At 44.6% G+C, this 18,577-nt stretch overlaps 1 protein-coding gene and 1 long non-coding RNA gene across 2 annotated transcripts in view; one reads left to right on the top strand and one right to left on the bottom strand.

Moving 5' to 3' along the window:
• Window positions 1-17,434, top strand: part of LOC116545468 (mitogen-activated protein kinase 1) — a 50,339-nt gene extending 32,905 nt beyond the window's left edge. The window contains exons 6-8 of the mRNA XM_032272007.1: window positions 3,234-3,343; window positions 6,666-6,791; window positions 13,520-17,434. Coding sequence (XP_032127898.1) covers window positions 3,234-3,343; window positions 6,666-6,782 — 227 coding nt within the window. The 3' untranslated portion in view covers window positions 6,783-6,791; window positions 13,520-17,434. The remainder of the gene's footprint in view (window positions 1-3,233; window positions 3,344-6,665; window positions 6,792-13,519) is intronic.
• LOC116545470 lies at window positions 6,925-7,759 on the bottom strand. The gene is made up of 2 exons (XR_004266323.1): window positions 7,318-7,759; window positions 6,925-7,257 (listed from the first exon to the last, which is right to left on the bottom strand). It is a non-coding gene; the product is annotated as an uncharacterized LOC116545470 (long non-coding RNA).
• Window positions 17,435-18,577: the final 1,143 nt, after the last annotated feature.

Here is an 18,577-nt window from a genome sequence, read left to right as displayed (position 1 = left end):
GACACCCCATCTCTACAAAAAATAAACTAAAAAAAAATTAGCTGAGTGTGGTAACATGCACCTATAATATTAGCTGCTAAAGAGGCTGAGGTAGGAGGATTGCTTGAGCCCATGAGTTCAGTGCTGCAGTAAGCTATGATCATGCCACTGCACTCTAGCCTGGGCCATAGAACAAAATCCAAACTGTTTGAAAAAACAGAGAAAGAGAAGATGTGGGATTCTGGAAGGCAGTAGGGAAAGTCAGGAATTGTGGTCAGGTGTAATACTAGCCTCAAAAGGACTTCCAGTCTTAGGAGAAATAAAACCGTTATTCAAGTAAGCATCCACACAGGCAGCCATGATTCACACCACCTGAATGTTACCAGTGGATACCATGTGGCGTGGGAGGAGGGAGGCCGGACACTCTGACTGTGGGATCAGCACCTGTCAGCTGCTTCCCATTTCTTTGCTTTTCTCCTTCTGTAGCTATGAATAATGCAGAAATAGCACTTGGAGTAAAAGAAGGCTGGAGATATAGCTATTTTTCAAGGAGCAAATTTTTTTTAAAAAGCTGTCTTCCTTTGAAATTTATGCCTGGAGATATAAGGGCCTAGAATTTATTTAACTTGAAGGAACTAACAGATCTGTTTTAGAAATGCTTAAGCTGCAAAAACATCCAGTTGGCTTGAAGTACTTCTCTACTTAATACTAACAAGTTTGGGTAGGACCTCCCTGCCCCCAGTGGTTTAGAAGCAATGCTGTTAGAATCTCATTGTGGTCCAGGCCTCCTGGTCTTTTCCTAGCACAGACAGTATATAACTAGGTGAAAAGCCAAATGACTTTTAATCTCCTTTCAAGCAAGTCCTTGAGAAAATGTGAGTTGTATGTGGGGAGGGTTGGTTGGAAGCAGGAAGCAAAGTGGGATTTATTACCTATGTTATAGACCACAGGAATCTAAGATTCAGCAAGGATTATGTGTCTTATACACATGTCTACAAGTGTTCCTTGGAAGTAGGATTTGAGCCAGAGGTGTCTGGGTTCTTGACCATCAAGCTTCTTTGTCCTGACCCTTGAGAGGGCCACTTACTAAACCTAGTCAGTTTGTGTGCCCAGAGACCCAGGGACACGGCCGCAGACATGACTGCCTGTTCTACTGCACAGACACTGCTTCAGTCACAGCAAAACCTGTCTAGATTCTGTACTCTGAAAAGTTCTCTAGGCTATAAAATAAAATATTCCATAATTTCCTAAAGTGCACTTGTATGTATTGAAAAGATTATAGTTAGAAACATAAATAACCTTTAAATGTATTCTGTGTGGAATTTCTCATTATGCCCAGCATGTGGTTTAGCATGTTTATCATCTCCTATTGTCTTAAGAGGTTGCATCAAGGGAAATAGGGGTCAGAGCTGAACACGAATACACTCACAGCCCTTCAGTGACCTCAGGCATCAGGATACCTCCCACCTCCACCTGATACCCAAGCAATCCCTTTGGAAGGTTTACTAGCTGCCCTTAAGGGTTAGGCAACATTTTTTAGTAAACAGTGAAAACTTACTTCTTGAAGGTAGTGAGCTAGAAGTGATTCCTTAAACTGATTATGAGTATTGTATCAAATTTTACATGATCTTTTATCATTCTAGGAATGGTGAGAAGGGACATATAATTAAATTTTAAACATTTTTAAGAAGAAATAAATGATGTTTTATCCTTCTACTTTTAGGGCTTAATAGTATGTGCTAATTTGCAGATGGATGAAGTTGACATTGCCGCCTACAAAAAAACCTAATAAGAAATGATCATTGTCGGAAAAAAGGCTTCATTAAGTAGTGCCAATGTTTTTGTTTTTGTTGTTGTTATTGTTTTTTTGAGACAGAGTGTCACTCTGTCACCTAGGCTGGCGTGCAATGGCATGGTCTCAGCTCATTGTAACCTCCACCTCCCAAGTTCAAGTGATTCTCCTCCCTCAGCCTCCCGAGTACTGGGACTTCGGGCATGTGCCACCACACCTGGCTAATTTTTGTATTTCTTTTTAGTAGAGGTAGAGTTTTACTGTATTGGCCAGGCTGGTCTAAAACTCCTGACCTGTGTTCACCTCAGCCTCCCAAAGTGCTAGGATTACAGGTGTGAGCCACCATGCCCGGCCTGTTTTTGTTTTATTTTAGTGTCACTATATTGTCTAAAAATTTGTATGTTTTATTGATTGGCTAGTTTTTCAGACTAGTTGGAGTCTTGGAGGCTTGGATTTTTTGGGGTACCTTAGGCTATGAACTGGGACCTAAGGGAAGACAGAGTATCTTCTTTCTTACCTATGCCATATCTTGAGGCTCCTCTTAGGGTTTAATTTGAAGAAAGGACCTGCTACTTAAATTGAAACCAATAGTCTGAGTATCATTAAATACAAGGATACATGAAATATTTTTAAAGAGAGCCCCTTTACTACCTTTTTACCGGAACAATAATGTATTCTTTAGCATGTATTGTTTCTCAATACACCTACTTCTGCTACTAAACACTGAGTGTTTCCTCACATTTCTCTTAATTCTTGTCCCAGCCACTGTTCGCCACTTCAGCCGTCCTTGTGGCTGAGGTGGTGCCTGGGGGCCAGCTATGGGGGCCGTTAGGATGAGCTGCTTGTCAGTGCACCCTCCATCACAGTCTAGTTGATCCACATTTGTTTCTGCTACTTCACCCTATAGGTGAAAGAACTGCTCAGCTGTTGACTGCTGGCCCAGGCAAAAGAGGACTTAAGGCACTGGGCCTTGCAGAAAGACTCTGAGCTGCAGAGTTGGCTGGAGGGTCTTTGGGTCACACTTGTCTCTCAGTCAGGACCTGGAAGAAGAATGTTTTCTTCTATGACCTTGGAGACCTGATCTGTGTGTCAGGAGAACAGACCATGACAAAAATGACTTCTGGGTCAATTTGAGAAAAGTACATACATAAAACCTTTGCCTTTGAGACCTGCAAAGCAGAATCGTATTTTAGGAAAAGTCCAGGTTTTGTAGGGAGACCTGAGTTTGAATCCTGATGCCTGCTCCTTTCTGAGTGATGAGGTCTGCAATTGTCAGATAGTTGGTCCCTACATTCACCATCTCAGGAGACTCGGAGATATAGTCAGCACCCTGTGTGCTGGCTGCTCTCCCCATAGTCATGCTTAGCTCAATTGGTTTGTAGGTGAGTTTACTTAAACAGGAAATTGAAGTCTTTCCATGACTACTCCTTCTCTCACCACTGCAAAACCTTTCTCTTTATAGCTCTGGACTTACTGGACAAAATGTTGACATTCAACCCTCACAAGAGGATTGAAGTAGAACAGGCTCTGGCCCACCCATATCTGGAGCAGTATTACGACCCGAGTGATGAGGTAAGAGCTCATGTTCCTGGCTGCTGCTTCAGGGACATCGGTCAGCCAGCAGTAGACCCAACCATATCCTGCTCAGATTTACCTGAGATATACCTGGTGCCATACCTGGTTCTCCCAACAAGCCCACCTTTGCCTTGAGGATGAGTGCTGTGTGGTACAGCTTGAAACCTCCTCCCCCCATAACACACTGTCTATCTCAGAAGACTTCCTCCAGTCCACCTGCAACAGGTAGTGGTGGGGGAAATGTGTATATAAAGGAGACTGATGGACTAGTGTGGAGCACAGAGAGGGCAGGGGTTTGAGACTGGAGGCCCTTGTCATGGTGTGACAGGAAGAGACACCTGAAGCGATGTGCTGGCTGTGAGGATGGCCAGGGTGAAGATGAGGTGGACAGCCTGCTGACAGGGACAGCACGCAGAGTGAGGAGGGAAATCAACCTGGACAGTTCCTGCTGTGGCTTGGCGACTCCATGTTGGGTGTGCCATTCCCTAGAGACAAAGACACGAGAGCCTGTTGTAAGAAGTGATGAGGCCAGAGTGGATGTGGCAGCTCTTCAGAGCAGGGTGGGCATTCGAGCAGGAGACACTGCATGTCATGTTCTCCCCAGGACTGTCCTAGTGCCTTAGCTTTCTGGTTCCTCTGCGGGTTCAGTTTTAACTTTATTCTCTGGAAGATAACAAAGAAAAATGCAATATAAATCAAAAGTTTGGATTGTTCTAGTTGAGGCTCATGCACAGAGAGTAGTCTTTACCCTCTGATATTTTAAAGAATTAGCTTCTCCTTCCACATCCATCTCCCTAACCCCCAGCAACAAGTGAGGCAGCTTTCAACATAGCCAGTAACACAGAATAGGTGGGAATACAGGTTTGGGGCTCTTCTAAGCTTGGTGGGCTAAAGATTTCCCAAGCTTCCAAGTCCAAATCAGCTGGCTGGGGTGGTGGATGACGCATGTAGGATACCTGCCTTGATCCCAGATTTATAGCTCTCCTTCAGGGTGAGCTTATTTATTCTTCTGGACAGGAATCCTTCTCCTTTTCAGATGGCCAAAGCTTAGTGTAGAGTTTGGGGTCCATACTTTCTCCCACTAAAGGCCTCACGTGAGGATTACGTGGGTAAGACGTGAGAGTCTAGGCATTCACTGATTGATAGCTGGTATCATCATCATCTTAGTTCCGTAACATTGCATTAGTTCACAGGCATTTAAAAATCAAAATGTGGACAGACACTGTGGCTCACACCTAGCACTTGGGGAGGCTGAGGTGGGCAGATCACTTGAGGTCAGGAGTTTGAGACCATGCTGGCCAACATGGTGAAACTCTGTCTCTACTAAAAATACAAAAATTAAATGGGCGTGATGGTGCTTGTCTGTAATCTCGGCTACTTGGGAGGCTGAGGCACGAGAATCGCCTGGACCCAGGAGGTGGAGGTTGCAGAGAGCCAAGATCATGCCACTGCACTCCAGCCTGGGAGACAGAGTGAGACTGAATCTCAAAAAAAAACTTTAAAATGGGGCTGGGCGAGGTATCTCACACCTGTAATCCCATCACTTTGGGAGGCTGAGGCAGGTGGATCACCTGAGGTTGGGAGTTCAAGACCAGCTTGGCCAACATGGTAAAACCCTATCTCTACTAAAAATACAAAAATTAGCTCGGCGTGGTGGCGGGTGCCTATAATCCCAACTACTCAGGAGGTTGAAGCAGGACAATCACTTTAACCCACAGGGTGGAGGTTGCAGTGAGCTGATATCGCACCACTGCATTCCAGCTTGGGCAACAAAGCAAAACTCCGTCTCAAAAAAAAAAAAAATTAAAATGGGCTGGACATGGTGGCTCACACCTATAATCCCAGCACTTTGGGAGAGGGAAGCAGGTGGATCACTTGAGGTCAGGAGCTCGAGACCAGCCTGGCCAGCATAGTGAAACCCTGTCTCTACTAAAAATACAGAAATTAGCCCCATATGGTGGCACATACCTGTAGTCCCAGCTACTCAGGAAGCTGAGGCAGGAGAATCACTTGAAACTGGAAGGCGAAGGTTGCAGTGAGCCAGGATTACGCCATTGCACTCCATCCTGGGCAACAGAGCAAGACTTTGTCTCAAAATAAAAAAGAAAAGAAAGAAAATGAGAACTTGTAGGAAAATACAAGAGAGATTTTTTTTCATACTACACAGATGTAGCTTTATAATCTTGTTACAGTTATTTTTGGAGTATTTTCTTCTCAGTCTTATGTTTCTGTATCTAAATTTTAAAAATTAGTTTTCATTCTCTTGACACAACATGGGCATTTTCCCATGATATTAATCTTCCTTGCAGCTTAATCTTTTTTTTTTTTTTCTCTTTGAGACGGAGTCTTGCTCTGCTCCCCCGGCTGTAATACAGCGGCCCGATCTCAGCTCATTTCAACCTCCGCCTCCTGGGTTCAAGTGATTCTCCTGTCTCAGCTCCCAAGTAGCTGGGACTACAGGCATGCGCCACCATGCCAGGCTAATTTTTTTGTATTTTTATTAGAGACGAGGTTTCACCATGTTGGTTAGGCTGGTCTCAAATGATCCTCCCACCTTAGCCTCTAGGAGTCCTGGGATTACAGGCGTGAGCCACTGTGCCCAGCCTTGCAGCTTAATTTTTAACGGTTTTAAGATGTTTTTTCACATAAAGATACCATGATTTATTTAATGAAATACATTTATTTTAGGATTATGGCTGTTGATTGGATAAACGTACCATCACCTTCACAGCAGCATGTTTCTGTTATTTTAACATTCACTGCCTTAAAACATTTAAAAATAATTCTGGGATTTTTGATAAGTTCAGAAGAACACTTTAAACAGATTCAGTTGTTCCCAGTCTAAGTGTTTATGAGGCCTTCAGGAGTGTGGACGCAACTCTTAGTCTTGCTCTGTCGCCTAGGCTGGTGTTCAGTGGCATGATCTTAGCTCACTGCAACCTCTGCCTTGGGAGTTCAGGGGATTCTCTTGCCTCAGCCTCCTGAGTAGCTGAGATTACAGGTGTGCACCACCACACCCGGCTAATTTTTTATATTTTTGGTAGGGACAGGGTTTCACCATGTTGGCCAGGCTGGTCTCAAACTCCTGACCTCAAATGATCCATCTGCCTCGGCCTTCCAAAGTGCTGGGATTATAGGTGTGAGTCACCACGCCCAGCCTGAGCTACTACGTGCCTGGCCAACAACTCTTAAGTTTTTATGAGACATCAATCCTGTTGTATAAATTCAGAATCTGAGCCATGGTCATTTTATGAATCAGTAAATTACTGCCCTACCCATAACAACTTTTGACTGTTAAATGTTTTCTTTTCTCTTAAAGCCCATCGCCGAAGCTCCATTCAAGTTTGACATGGAATTGGATGACCTGCCTAAGGAAAAGCTCAAAGAACTAATTTTCGAAGAGACTGCTAGATTCCAGCCAGGATACAGATCTTAAATTTGTCAGGTACTTGGAGCTTTAATGCAGTGAACCCTAGCAAGGGAGGTACTGCCTTTTGTTTCTAGAATATTGTGTTCCCTGAGGTCCATTATTTTGTATTATTTTCCAAGCTCCTTATTGAAAGGTTTTTTTTTTTTTAAATTTAGAATTAAAAGTTATTTAGAAAGTTACATATATTCTTTTAGGAATCTCCCTCCTGTTTATTAGAAACTTAGAGTACCTCCTTTACTCAAGGATAGTGAATGTGATTATTTGGAAAGAACTTTTTCATATTCTAGATTGTTCATCTTTTGGTTCTCATCCATTCCTTGCTATCTGTCCAGGGCAGTTTCACAGTTAGACGGGCATCACTGGGGAGGGTTCCCCTCAGGACTCCCTCCCACGGAAAGCAGAGCCACCAGTTAAATAAATCTAGCGTTAGAGTCTTCTGTGCCAGCCCTTCAGAAACTCTAGCTGGGACCTACAGTTGATCCTCCCACCTTAGCCTCTAAGAGTCCTGGGATTACAGGCATGAGCCACTGTGCCCAGCAACCCCCTACAGGGGGCCCAGACCCTGTTACCGGTTCAGACCAGCAGTATAGGCAGGAGAGCTGAGAAAACTTCATCCAGGAGAGGGAGCTAGGCTGGCCAGTCAGGGGGATTTATATGGGCCTGCACAGAAGCTGCATGTGCTTAAGTCATAAGGAGTGGTGAACAATGTGACAATATTGGTAGATTTTAGAAATTGAGTAGGCCCAGCACAATGGCTTATGCCTATAATCCCAGCACTTTGGAAGGCTGAAAGGAGAGGATCACTTGAACCTCAGAGTTCAAGAGTGCAATGAGCTATGATTGTTGTATCACTGCACTCCATCCTGGGTGAACCCTGTCTCCAAAAAAAGACTACACAGAAAAAGAATGCAAATCATGATTTTAGAGAGTATATGACAAGAGGAGAGAGAACTGGGCTTGTGTTTAAAACCGTAGAAAGGAGCAATGAATAAAGAATTGTGAACCAAGGTAGAAGCAGTTGGCTGGGAAGATGCTTTGGACAGAACCGTGTTGCAGTTACAGGTGTCCAGTACCCATCACTAAGAACAAAGAACCAAGTAGACATGAGCCGAGGACAGACATGACCCACACAGCCTCCAAGCAGAGAGCCCTGAAAGCCAGGCAGGGCAGGAGAGTGGGGAATTGGTAAGGAATAGACACTAGTAGTTTGAGGGATGCAAAATGATGCTTTCAGAAGTCTGACATCAAAGCAGAAGGAGTTGAAATGAGGGAAGACTGGGTAGGGGATCAGCTGAGAACAAATGCCTAGTCTTTCAAACCAAAGGGGCTGTAGCCTTGGACTAGAACTAAGGTGGTAAGAAGTGGTGAATTGAAGAGAAAGGAGGAAAGGCAAAGTCTGAAAAACTCCGAATTTTCTAAACCTAGCAACATGGGGGAGTCAGGGCTCCTGGCACTGTTAAGCCCTTGCTTAGCCTGCTGTAGACACCAGACGCACCCCAAAAGACAATCTCTCTAACCCTAGGGAAGTGTGGAGTCACGCTCTTACAGGACATGGAGTGGACTGCTACCCGTAAACCCTGCGGAGTGACTGAGAAGCCTGTTACCAGCAGGGGGTTGGGCTGGTCCATGTCTTCTGTTGCACTACACACATGTGGCTCTCTAGTGGAGGAGGTGCTAGCCACAGTGATTTGCACAATCACTCACTGACAGAAAGCTGGGCCCCAGGATCCAGCCATTTTCACACCTGCAGTCCCCACAGAGCTTCCTTCCTGGCTTCTCTGTGAGGTGCTCGCAGTGGAGCAGTTGTGTCTTTCTCAAGAGTACCTCTCCCTCCATGAGGCTCTAGGACACAGTCCAGTGTCTGTACAAGATCAGGTTAACTAGACCCTGGTCAGCCACTGCCCGTTTTTGTAAATGGAGCTGCACAGGGCCTTTGCATTTACTCGCACGTTATCTGTGCTGCCTTTGCTCTACAGCAGCAGAGTGCTGTGGTCACAACAGACCTAGATGGCCTGAGAGGTTCCCTCTCTGGCCCCCTACAGAACCTAGAAGATTAAGCTGAGCAACTTCTGGTGCTTTTCTTCCTTCACAATCCCTTTCACAGTTATTTTCCCTCAGGCAGCTGGTAGCCTGCAGTTATCTTGTTTTCTCTGTCGCTTCAGGTCCGGGATGCTGCCTGCTTAGTCTGCATTAAACACCAAGAGCAAGCGGAGCAAGCAGGACATAAACGAGGCCTCAGAGGGGCCCACATAGTAGGGGAGAAAGACACACACATAACTGTACACATTTTTATTATAAAAGAGCACCTGGGGTTGATGTGATAATTCATTTTTCATCATTTAATCAACATTGATCACTTCCTATTGCCAGGTAGGAAGGGAACAAAGATGAATAAGACCCATGCTTTGCTTTCTAGCAGCCTGATTGCAGGAAATGTAAACAACAAGGAGTGTACAGGGTCACAGAGAGTATGGCAGACACTAAAGCCTTGAGGAGTGTGGCCGAATCAAGGCAGATGTGCTGCAGCTGAAACCTGACAGTCAGGTTCTTTGCTGGTTGGGGAGGGACACGGCTGTGTGAAACCCGGAAGGCAGACATGCCAGACAGCTGGGCAAGAGGGGGCTACAGAGAGAGAGGCCAGGCCAGGCTGTGGCCCTTGCTTCCTCAGGAGCCCAGCTCTCCCTCACAGGTAGCTGCCTGACCTAAAGCGGTGGCTCAGGTGAGTCTGAGGGCAGTAAGGATACAGGAGGACCTTGGAGAGCAAGGACTTGGGGGACAACTGGCCAGGCCGCTGGAGAGACAGGCAGCACCACAGGCGCAAGGACAGCAAGACAGAGGCAGGGCTGCTCCTGGGACCACAGGATGTAGTTGCTGGCAGAACGCCTCCTGAAGCCAGCCTTGCAAGGCCACGGACCAGTATCCCTGTTGGGTCCACCACTACTCTAAGAGTCCTGGTATGGCAAAGACAATTGGTCACCTGTATGTGTTCATTTGCTCCAGGCACAGAAGATACGCAGATGCTCCCTGTGTGCTTAGCATTTTTCCCCCAACTTTTTTTTTTTTTTGAGACAGAGTCTTGCTCTGCTGTCTAGGCTGGAGTGCAATGGCACAATCTTGGCTTACCGTAACCTTCGGCTCCCAGGTCCAAGCAATTCTCCTGCCTCAGCCTCCCAAGTAGCTGGGACTGCAGGCACCTGCCACCATGCCTGGCTAATTTTCGTATTTTTAGTAGAGATGGGGTTTCACCTTATTGGCCAGGCTGGTCTTGAACTCCTGACCTTGTGATCCACCCGCCTCAGCCTCCCAAAGTGCTGGGGTTACAGGCGTGAGCCACCGCACCCAACCTCCCCCAACATTCTTTTAGTGACATAGTGATAACTTTCAACTATCCTGAAAAGTTGAAGGAATTTAAAGTAGACACCCATATTCCCACTACCTAAATTCTACAATTAATATTAACATCTTGTTTTCTCACAGATCTGTCCATCTGTTACTCAATCCACCCATCAACCCATCTCATTTTATCTGTGCATTGCATTTATCCATGAAAGTTGCCAACATCTAGACTGACTTATAATTTAATCATGTATAATATCACATGACTCCAGGGAAAGCTGGGGCTGGATTGGCTGATTAAACTATGGGATAGGTTCTTTAATAAACATTTCATTTTGGTGATCACAACCACATTTTTAGAAGTCAGCATGAATCCATGTTTATGATTAAGGAAACAGAAGACAGGAGCCCTTAAGCACTTTGCTCAAAATTGCACATCAAGTGACAAAACTAAGCAGAGTCCAGGTATTTTGGACCCAGAATGCCATTTTCATGAAATGTTTGCCAGCATGAAACAGTGGCAGGCTGCACGCTGCCTGTGACTAGCCTTGCTGCCTGGGAAAAGTCTCAGGACTCATTCACAATACTAAGGAGCGTTGTCTCTGAGTTCCCAACTCACACCCCTGAGATCAGGAGCTCTAAATTGGAGAGCTCAGGAGGTAAAGTGAAGTAAAACAAGGGGACACTGGGAGGACCATGGTTAAACACTTGGCTGCAGCAGGAAAGGCCTAGAAGCATACACCCCAGGACCACAGAGCACAGCTGTGGGGCCCCTTTGGTAGAGGAAGCAATCAAGTGATATTTGTAGTGGTGGCCAAGGGTCAAAGCATATTCATCGTATTTTGCTTAAAGGATCAGTTTTAGAAATAATTTCCACGGGCAAGTTTAAAAGCTGAAATGTTTACTGTCTGTGACAAGCCTCATTCCTACCCAGCCCATGTCCTCAGTCTCCTACCCTGTGAGGCTGGTGAAGGTAGAGGCCAGTGCTCAACTTCCTCCTTCATCTGCCTCATTGTGAATTTTCTCAGGTGGATTGATCACTAGGGGCATGAACCGCGTTTCCCTTGGTTTGTTGAAGGTGTAAGTATTTTAGGGCAGCTTTTACTTCCTGCCGACCCCGTAAGTTTGGCTGTGGTTCACCTCTGCATAACAGAGACCAGTTCTCCCTCTCAGCCCATCTCCAGGTCCAGAGTTTGGCTATAACACCCATCTTTCTTGCCCCAACTCCTGAGTGGTAGATGAAAACCACTGCTCTGACAGTGCTCTATGAAATAACAAGTGCTAGATTTTCATGCTGCAAAACATTTCACACCGATGAGAATCTCCAAAGGGAAGAGTGTGTTTTGTTTGGGTTTTGAGACACTTGGTTGCCCACTAGCCGTCTCCACTAGGCTTCTTACTTCGAACCACAAAATGCAAAACATTATTTGAGTGACAGTTTTCACTTTTAAGAATGGAACAGGGCCAGGCGTGGTGGCTCAAGCCTGTAATCCCAGCACTTTGGGAGGCCGAGGCGGGTGGATCACGAGGTCAAGAGATCGAGACCATCCTGGTCAACATGGTGAAACCCCGTCTCTACTAAAAATACAAAAAATTAGCTGGGCATGGTGGCACGTGCCTGTAATCCCAGCTACTCAGGAGGCTGAGGCAGGAGAATTGCCTGAACCCAGGAGGCGGAGGTTGCGGTGAGCCGAGATCGTGCCATTGCACTCCAGCCTGGGTAACATGAATGAAACTCCGTCTCAAAAAAAAAAAAAAAAAAGAATGGAACAGGCTGGGCGCAGTGGCTCATTCCTGTAATCCCAGTACTTTGGTAGGCCGAGGTGGGTGGATCATATGAGGTCAGGAGTTCAAAACCAGCCTGGCCAACATGGTGAAACCCTGCGTCTACTAAAAATACAAAAATTAGCCAGGCATGGCAGTGGATGCCTGTAATCCCAGCTATTTGAGAGGCTGAAGCAGAATTGCTTGAACCTGGGAGGTGGAGGTTTCAGTGAACAGAGATCGTCCTGTTGCACTCCAGCCTGGGGAACAGAGCAAGACTCTCTCTAAAAAAAAGAAAAAAAAAAAAAAGCGTGGGACAAAGTGATCAATAGCTGGGAGTGAAGTTCACCCATTACATATAGCAAATGACATGAGGCAGTGGCTCTTCAGGTGTCACTGCTCTGTCCCCACCCCTGGCAATCTTTGTTCTAGCAAGCCCTCTAGGGGCTTTGGAGGCTAGCATTTGAGAACCACTAACCTGTAAACAGTTATAGTAGATTTGGAATAGAATTTCTCCAAGTAAAAGTAGAGACATTGGGAAAACAAAGGGAAAGCGTGCTGCTTGTGCTTTCCTGGTGTGGTGCTTCAGGTGGGCCCTGGCTGGGCATAGAGAGTGAGGGAAATGCTTCCTTTCACGGCACTGGTTCAGAGGCCTCGTGGGAACACAGCTGTCAGGTCACCTCTCACCTGCATGATCAGCACCCATCCAGCCCGTGAGAACCAGCTCCTTGCCTTTCCAAAACCCAGCCCATTATCCTCACTCACACTTCCCACCAGGACTGTTTTGCCCTCAATCAGAGAAAGCTTGAGCATTATTAACGCACTGTCCCCTGCCTGTGCTGTTGACTCTGTCCTGGCTGGTCATTTAGAGAGACTTGCTAAGAATAGGAGGCAGCAGAAGACCCTTTTGCATAAAAATGTATTATTTTACAAAGGCCGTTAGACTCTTAATTTTGACTATGGAGTAGTGTTGGGTATCTTATGGTAAATGAAGGGCATCTTGGGAACACTGCAATCAGAATACGCTGGGGGTTGGTGTCTTTCCTACGAGTGTTGTGGAAACCACATCAGAACTATCTGAGAGGAGGTGCCTGTGGAGTGAGGGCCAACCCTGGCCCCTTCAGAACTGCCATGGATTACCCGTGCCCAAGTCTGTCCAGTGAAATGGCCATTTAACAGGAGTCTTTTTTTTTTTTTTTTTTTTTTTTGAGATGGGGTCCTGCTCTGTCTCCAGACTAGAGAGCAGTGACACAATCTCAGCTCACTGCAACCTCGCCTCCCAAGTTCAAGCGATTCTTCCGCCTCAGCCTTCCGAGTAGTTGAGATTACAGGCATGCACCACCACACCCAGCTAATTTTTTTGTCTTATTGGTAGAGACAGGGTTTCACCATGTTGGCCAGGATGGTCTTGATCCCTTGACCTCGTGATCCACCTGCCATGGCCTCTCCAAGTGCTGGGATTACAGGCGTGAGTTACCATGCCCAGCCCCCTTTTCTATTTTCATAATGCTATTGCTGCTGCTGCTGTTTTAATGTAGTTCATTCTTTTCACTTTTGTGTTTTGTGATAGCTGATGACGATGTTGTTTTCACACCTTAACTCAGTGTTCACTCTTAACTCGGTGGTCTTTTGTGTTTCTATAGGACAAGGGCTCAGAGGACTGGACGTGCTCAGACATCGGTGTTCTTCTTCCCAGTTCTTGACCCCTGGTCCTGTCTCCAGCCTGTCTCGGCTTACCCACTTTGACTCCTTTGAGCCGTTTGGAGGGGCGGTTTCTGGTAGTTGTGGCTTTTATGCTTTCAAAGAATTCCTTCAGTCCAGAGAATTCCTCTTGGCAGCCCTGTGTTTGTCACCCATTGGTGACCTGCGGCAGTATGTACTTCAGTGCACCTACTGCTTGCTGTTGCTTTAGTCACTAATCGCTTTCTGGTTTGAAAGATGCAGTGGTTCCTCCCGCTCCTGAATCCTTTTCTACGTGATGCCCTGCTGACCATGCAGCCGCACCAGAGAGAGATTCTTCCCCAATTGGCTCTAGTCACTGGCATCTCACTTTATGATAGGGAAGGCTACTACCTAGGGCACTTTAAGTCAGTGACAGCCCCTTATTTGCACTTCACCTTTTGACCATAACTGTTTCCCCAGAGCAGGAGCTTGTGGAAATACCTTGGCTGACGTTGCAGCCTGCAGCAAGTGCTTCCATCTCGAGAATCCTTGGGGAACGCTTGTCCACATCTTTTCTCATTATCATGGTAGTCACTAACATATTTAAGGTATATGCTATTTGCCCAGCTTTTAGAAAATGCAGTCATTTTTCTAAATAAAGAGTACTGCACCCAACAGTGTCACTCCGTAGACTTACTGTGGTCACTTGTACCATGTAGAGGTGTAACACTTGCCAAGAAGCATTATGTGCAGTACTTAATGTTTGTAAGACTTACAAAAAGACTTAAAGTGGCAGCTTCACTTGGCATTTGATGAGAGAAGTACAAAGGTTGCAGTGCCGAGCTGTGGGTGGTTTCTGGGGATGTCCCAGGGTGGAACTACACACGCTGGTGCGCATACGCCCTTGAGCTACTTCACATGTGTGTGTTTCAGTAACCACGTTCATGCCTGAGGATTTAGCAGAGAGGAACACTGCGTCTTTAAATAAGAAAGTGTACAATTCTTTTTCCTTCTACAGCATGTCAGCATCTCAAGTTCATTTTTCAACCTACGATATAACAATTTGTAATAAAGCCTCCACGAGCTCATGACATGAAGCACTGTTCTGTTGTCAAGTACTCAGATATTTCTGATACTGCTGAGTCAGACCATCAGAAAAAGCTAGCACTAAGTCATGTTTGGAGCTCTATCCATATTTTACTGATCTAAGTATTTGTTCCTGCCACTGTGTACTGTGGAGTTGACTCGGTGTTCTGTCCCAGTGCGGTGCCTCCTCTTGACTCCCCCACTGCTCTCTGTGGTGAGAAATTTGCCTTGTTCAATAATTACTGTACCCTCGCATGACTGTTACAGCTTTCTGTGCAGAGATGACTGTCCAAGTGCCACATGCCTACGATTGAAATGAAAACTCTATTGTTACCTCTCAGTTGTGTTCCACGGAAAATGCTATCTAGCAAATCATTTAGGAAAAATAATTCTATTTTTAGCTTTTCATTTCTCAGCTGTCCTTTTTTCTTGTTTGATTTTCGACAGCAGTGGAGAATGGGTTATATAAAGACTGCCTGCTAATATGATCAGAAATGCATTTGTAATTCATGAAAATAAATGTACATCTTCTATCTTCACATTCATGTTAAGATTCAGTGTTGCTTTCCTCTGGATCAGTGTGTCTGAATGGACAGTCAGGTTCAGGTCGTGCTGAACACAGAAATGCTCACAGGCCTCACTTTGTCACCCAGGCACTGGCCCAGCACTTGGGTTTATATAAGATGATTTAGAAAGGTGTTTCTGTAGGGTCCTTTTTACCTCTGCTCAGCAGAGAATCAATTTTGTCATATTCCTTCATTCAAAGTCTTAGGTCTCAAATATTCTGTCAAACCCTAATGAAGAAGCCCCAACATCTCAGGTTGGATCTCCTGGTTCTTTCTAAAGAGGGCGTGACCATGTGCCCCAGAGCCAGTGCTGGGTATAGCCAAGTATTGGGAAGGGCCACCCGGCAGTATGTGATCCTCACCACCCGGCCCAGGGCGCTCATACTCACCACTCCTGTGGCCGAAGAAAGATATCTGGCTTATCCTCAGAAAACAGACTGACATCTCTATTCTTGCCCTGAAATACACGCTTTTCACTTGCGTGCTCAGAGCTGCCATCAGACTGTCCACACAGCATTCACAGGACACAGAGATTTGACTGTTACCTGATAAGTCAGTTTTCATTTTTAAAAAAGCATTGACAGTTTTATTACTCTTGCTTCTTTATACTTTTTAAATGGAAAATTAGGATTATGAGGTTAATTTGCTATCCTCTTCTAAATAGAAAACCATAGTCTTGGCTACTAACATCTAGAGACTGTAAGCTCCTTCCCATTCCCCTTCCTGGTACTGTGGTGTCAGATTGGCATGAAACCACTAACTTCATTCTAGAATCATTGTAGCCATAAGTTGTGTGCTTTTTATTAATCATGCCAAACATAATGTAACAGGGCAGAGAATGGTCCTAACCAAGGTACCTATGAAAAGCGCTAGCTATCATTTATAGTAGACGTATCATTTTGGCTCTTCTTACATTTGTAAAAATGTACAGATTAGGTCATCTTAATTCATATTAGTGACGCTGAACAGCATCCCCATTATTAGTATGTTCAAATAAGCTTTCAGACTAATGGCTTTTTTGGTGTCTAAAATATAAGCAAAAAATTCCTGTTGAAACATTCCAGTCCTTTCGTTTAGTTTAAAGAAATGTTGAACAAACCAGTGGGATGGATTTGAAAGAACTGATCATGAGGACTCTGTCTGACACAGGTCCTCAGAGCTGGCAGAGATATGCAGACTTTGTGGCATCTGGGTAGAAGACGACTGTATCCTGTGTGCCATGCACAGTATGTGGTGTGTGTGCACACTCATTCCTTCTGCTCTTGGGCACAGGCAGTGGGTGTAGAGGTAACTGGTAGCTTTGAGAAGCTACATGTGGCTCACCAGTGGTTGTCTCTAAGGAATCGCAAAGGTAAACTACCCACACCACATGCCACATAATATTCCAGCCATTCAGAGAAGACTGTTTTCTCTTTATTTGCTTATATGTTAATATGGTTTTTAAATTGGTAACTTTTATATAGTATGGTAACAGTATGTTAATACACACATACATATGCACACATGCTTTGGGTCCTTCCATAATACTTTTATATTTGTAAATCAACGTTTTGGAGCAATCCCAAGTTTAAGGGAAATATTTTTGTAAATGTAATGGTTTTGAAAATCTGAGCAATCCTTTTGCTTATACATTTTTAAAGCATATGTGCTTTAAAATTGTTATGCCAGTGTTTGAAACATGATACTCCTGTAGTTCAGATGAAAAGCTATAACTGAATATGTGGTTTCTCTTATGTCATCCACCTAGACATGATGAGTCAGAAACAAATGGAAAGCCAGAGCAAGTCCTCCAGGGTTGCACCAGGTTTACCTAAAGCTTGTTGCCTTTTTTGTGCTGTTTATCCATGTAGAGCACTCAAGAAAGTTCTGAAACTGCTTTGTATCTGCTTTGTACTGTTGGTGCCTTCTTGGTATTGTACCCCAAAATTCTGCATAGATTATTTAGTATAATGGTAAGTTTAAAAATGTTAAAGGAAGATTTTATTAAGATTCTGAATGTTTATTCATTATATTGTTACAATTTAACATTAACATTTATTTGTGGTATTTGTGATTTGGTTAATCTGTATAAAAATTGTAAGTAGAAAGGTTTATATTTCATCTTAATTCTTTTGATGTTGTAAACGTACTTTTTAAAAGATGGATTATTTGAATGTTTATGGCACCTGACTTGTAAAAAAAAAAAAACTACAAAAAAATCCTTAGAATCATTAAATTGTGTCCCTGTATTACCAAAATAACAAAGCACCGTGCATGCATAGTTTAATTGCAGTTTCATCTGTGAAAGCATGAAATTGTCTAGTCCTTCATTACTTTTCCCAGATGTCTTCCTGGTTTGCTCTGCGAGTGGTAACTTGTGATAGGGCTGTGAGCTGCTCCTCGAGTTAAATGGGGATGTCAGTGCTCCCTAGGGTTCTCCAGGTGATTCTTCAGACCTTTGCCTGTGGGGGGAGGTAGGTGATGCCCATGCCGATCTCCTCATCCTCCTGAACAACTGCAAGCCCACTGCTGGGCAGATGTCCTGGGCAAACCCTTTTTTCACAGCAAGAAGTCATAAAAATAGGGATTCTTGGACATTTGGTTCTTATCAATATTGGGCATTATGCAGGGACTTATTTACAAAACAAAGATATTGGGAAACGTTTTGGATGGGGTGGTGTAGAAAGAGCACAGGCCTTGGACCCATCCAGCTGGGTTCAGAACTACCCCCTGCTTATAACTGCAGCTGGCTATGGGCGGGTCATTCTGTGTCTCTGCTTTCTGTCTCTGCTTCAGACTGTCAGATATAAAGTGGAAGTAATATTACTTGCCTCGTATATGGTAAAGATTATAAAAATTACATTATATTATATATTATAATTATATTATAAAAATTACATAAAAATACATTTCAACTGTTTAGCATAGTACTTGAAAGCAAGTACTCAGTAAATAGCAAGTATTTTTCAGTGCTGCTTTATTTCATTAAGTTTTGTTGCAAGGTGTCACTGAAATGTCTGCGAATGTAGTAACTGCTAACCTGAGAGGAAACCCTCTGTTAATCAGAGAAGAAACCCTCTCCTGCCAGAAACCTTCAGGGAAATGAGCTGATGGCCCCTAAACTGGGAGTTTGGAATAGGGTATTTGAAGCACCATGGGAGTATTCTACTGGCCCTCTCCCTGAGAGACTTAACACTCCTTCCTGTTGTCCAAATTCTGTAGAAAGCAATCAGAATAATCATCTTCCTTTGTCAGCACAGGAGCTTGGTCACATTTTCTCTGCTTTGTGATGGGTTCCTCTTCTCAGCGGTAGCTGAGCTACGGTTCCATATGGCAGCTCAGACCGGCATCTAGACTGGCTGGTTTGCTGTATCTACTCAAAACTAACACATTCAGAGCTAGCCTGGA

Source organism: Sapajus apella, unplaced genomic scaffold (genome assembly GCF_009761245.1).
Source record: "Sapajus apella isolate SASKATOON/1434 unplaced genomic scaffold, GSC_monkey_1.0 scaffold274, whole genome shotgun sequence".
Taxonomy (NCBI): Eukaryota; Metazoa; Chordata; class Mammalia; order Primates; family Cebidae; genus Sapajus; species Sapajus apella.
This window is presented reverse-complemented; position numbering and strand designations above follow the sequence as displayed.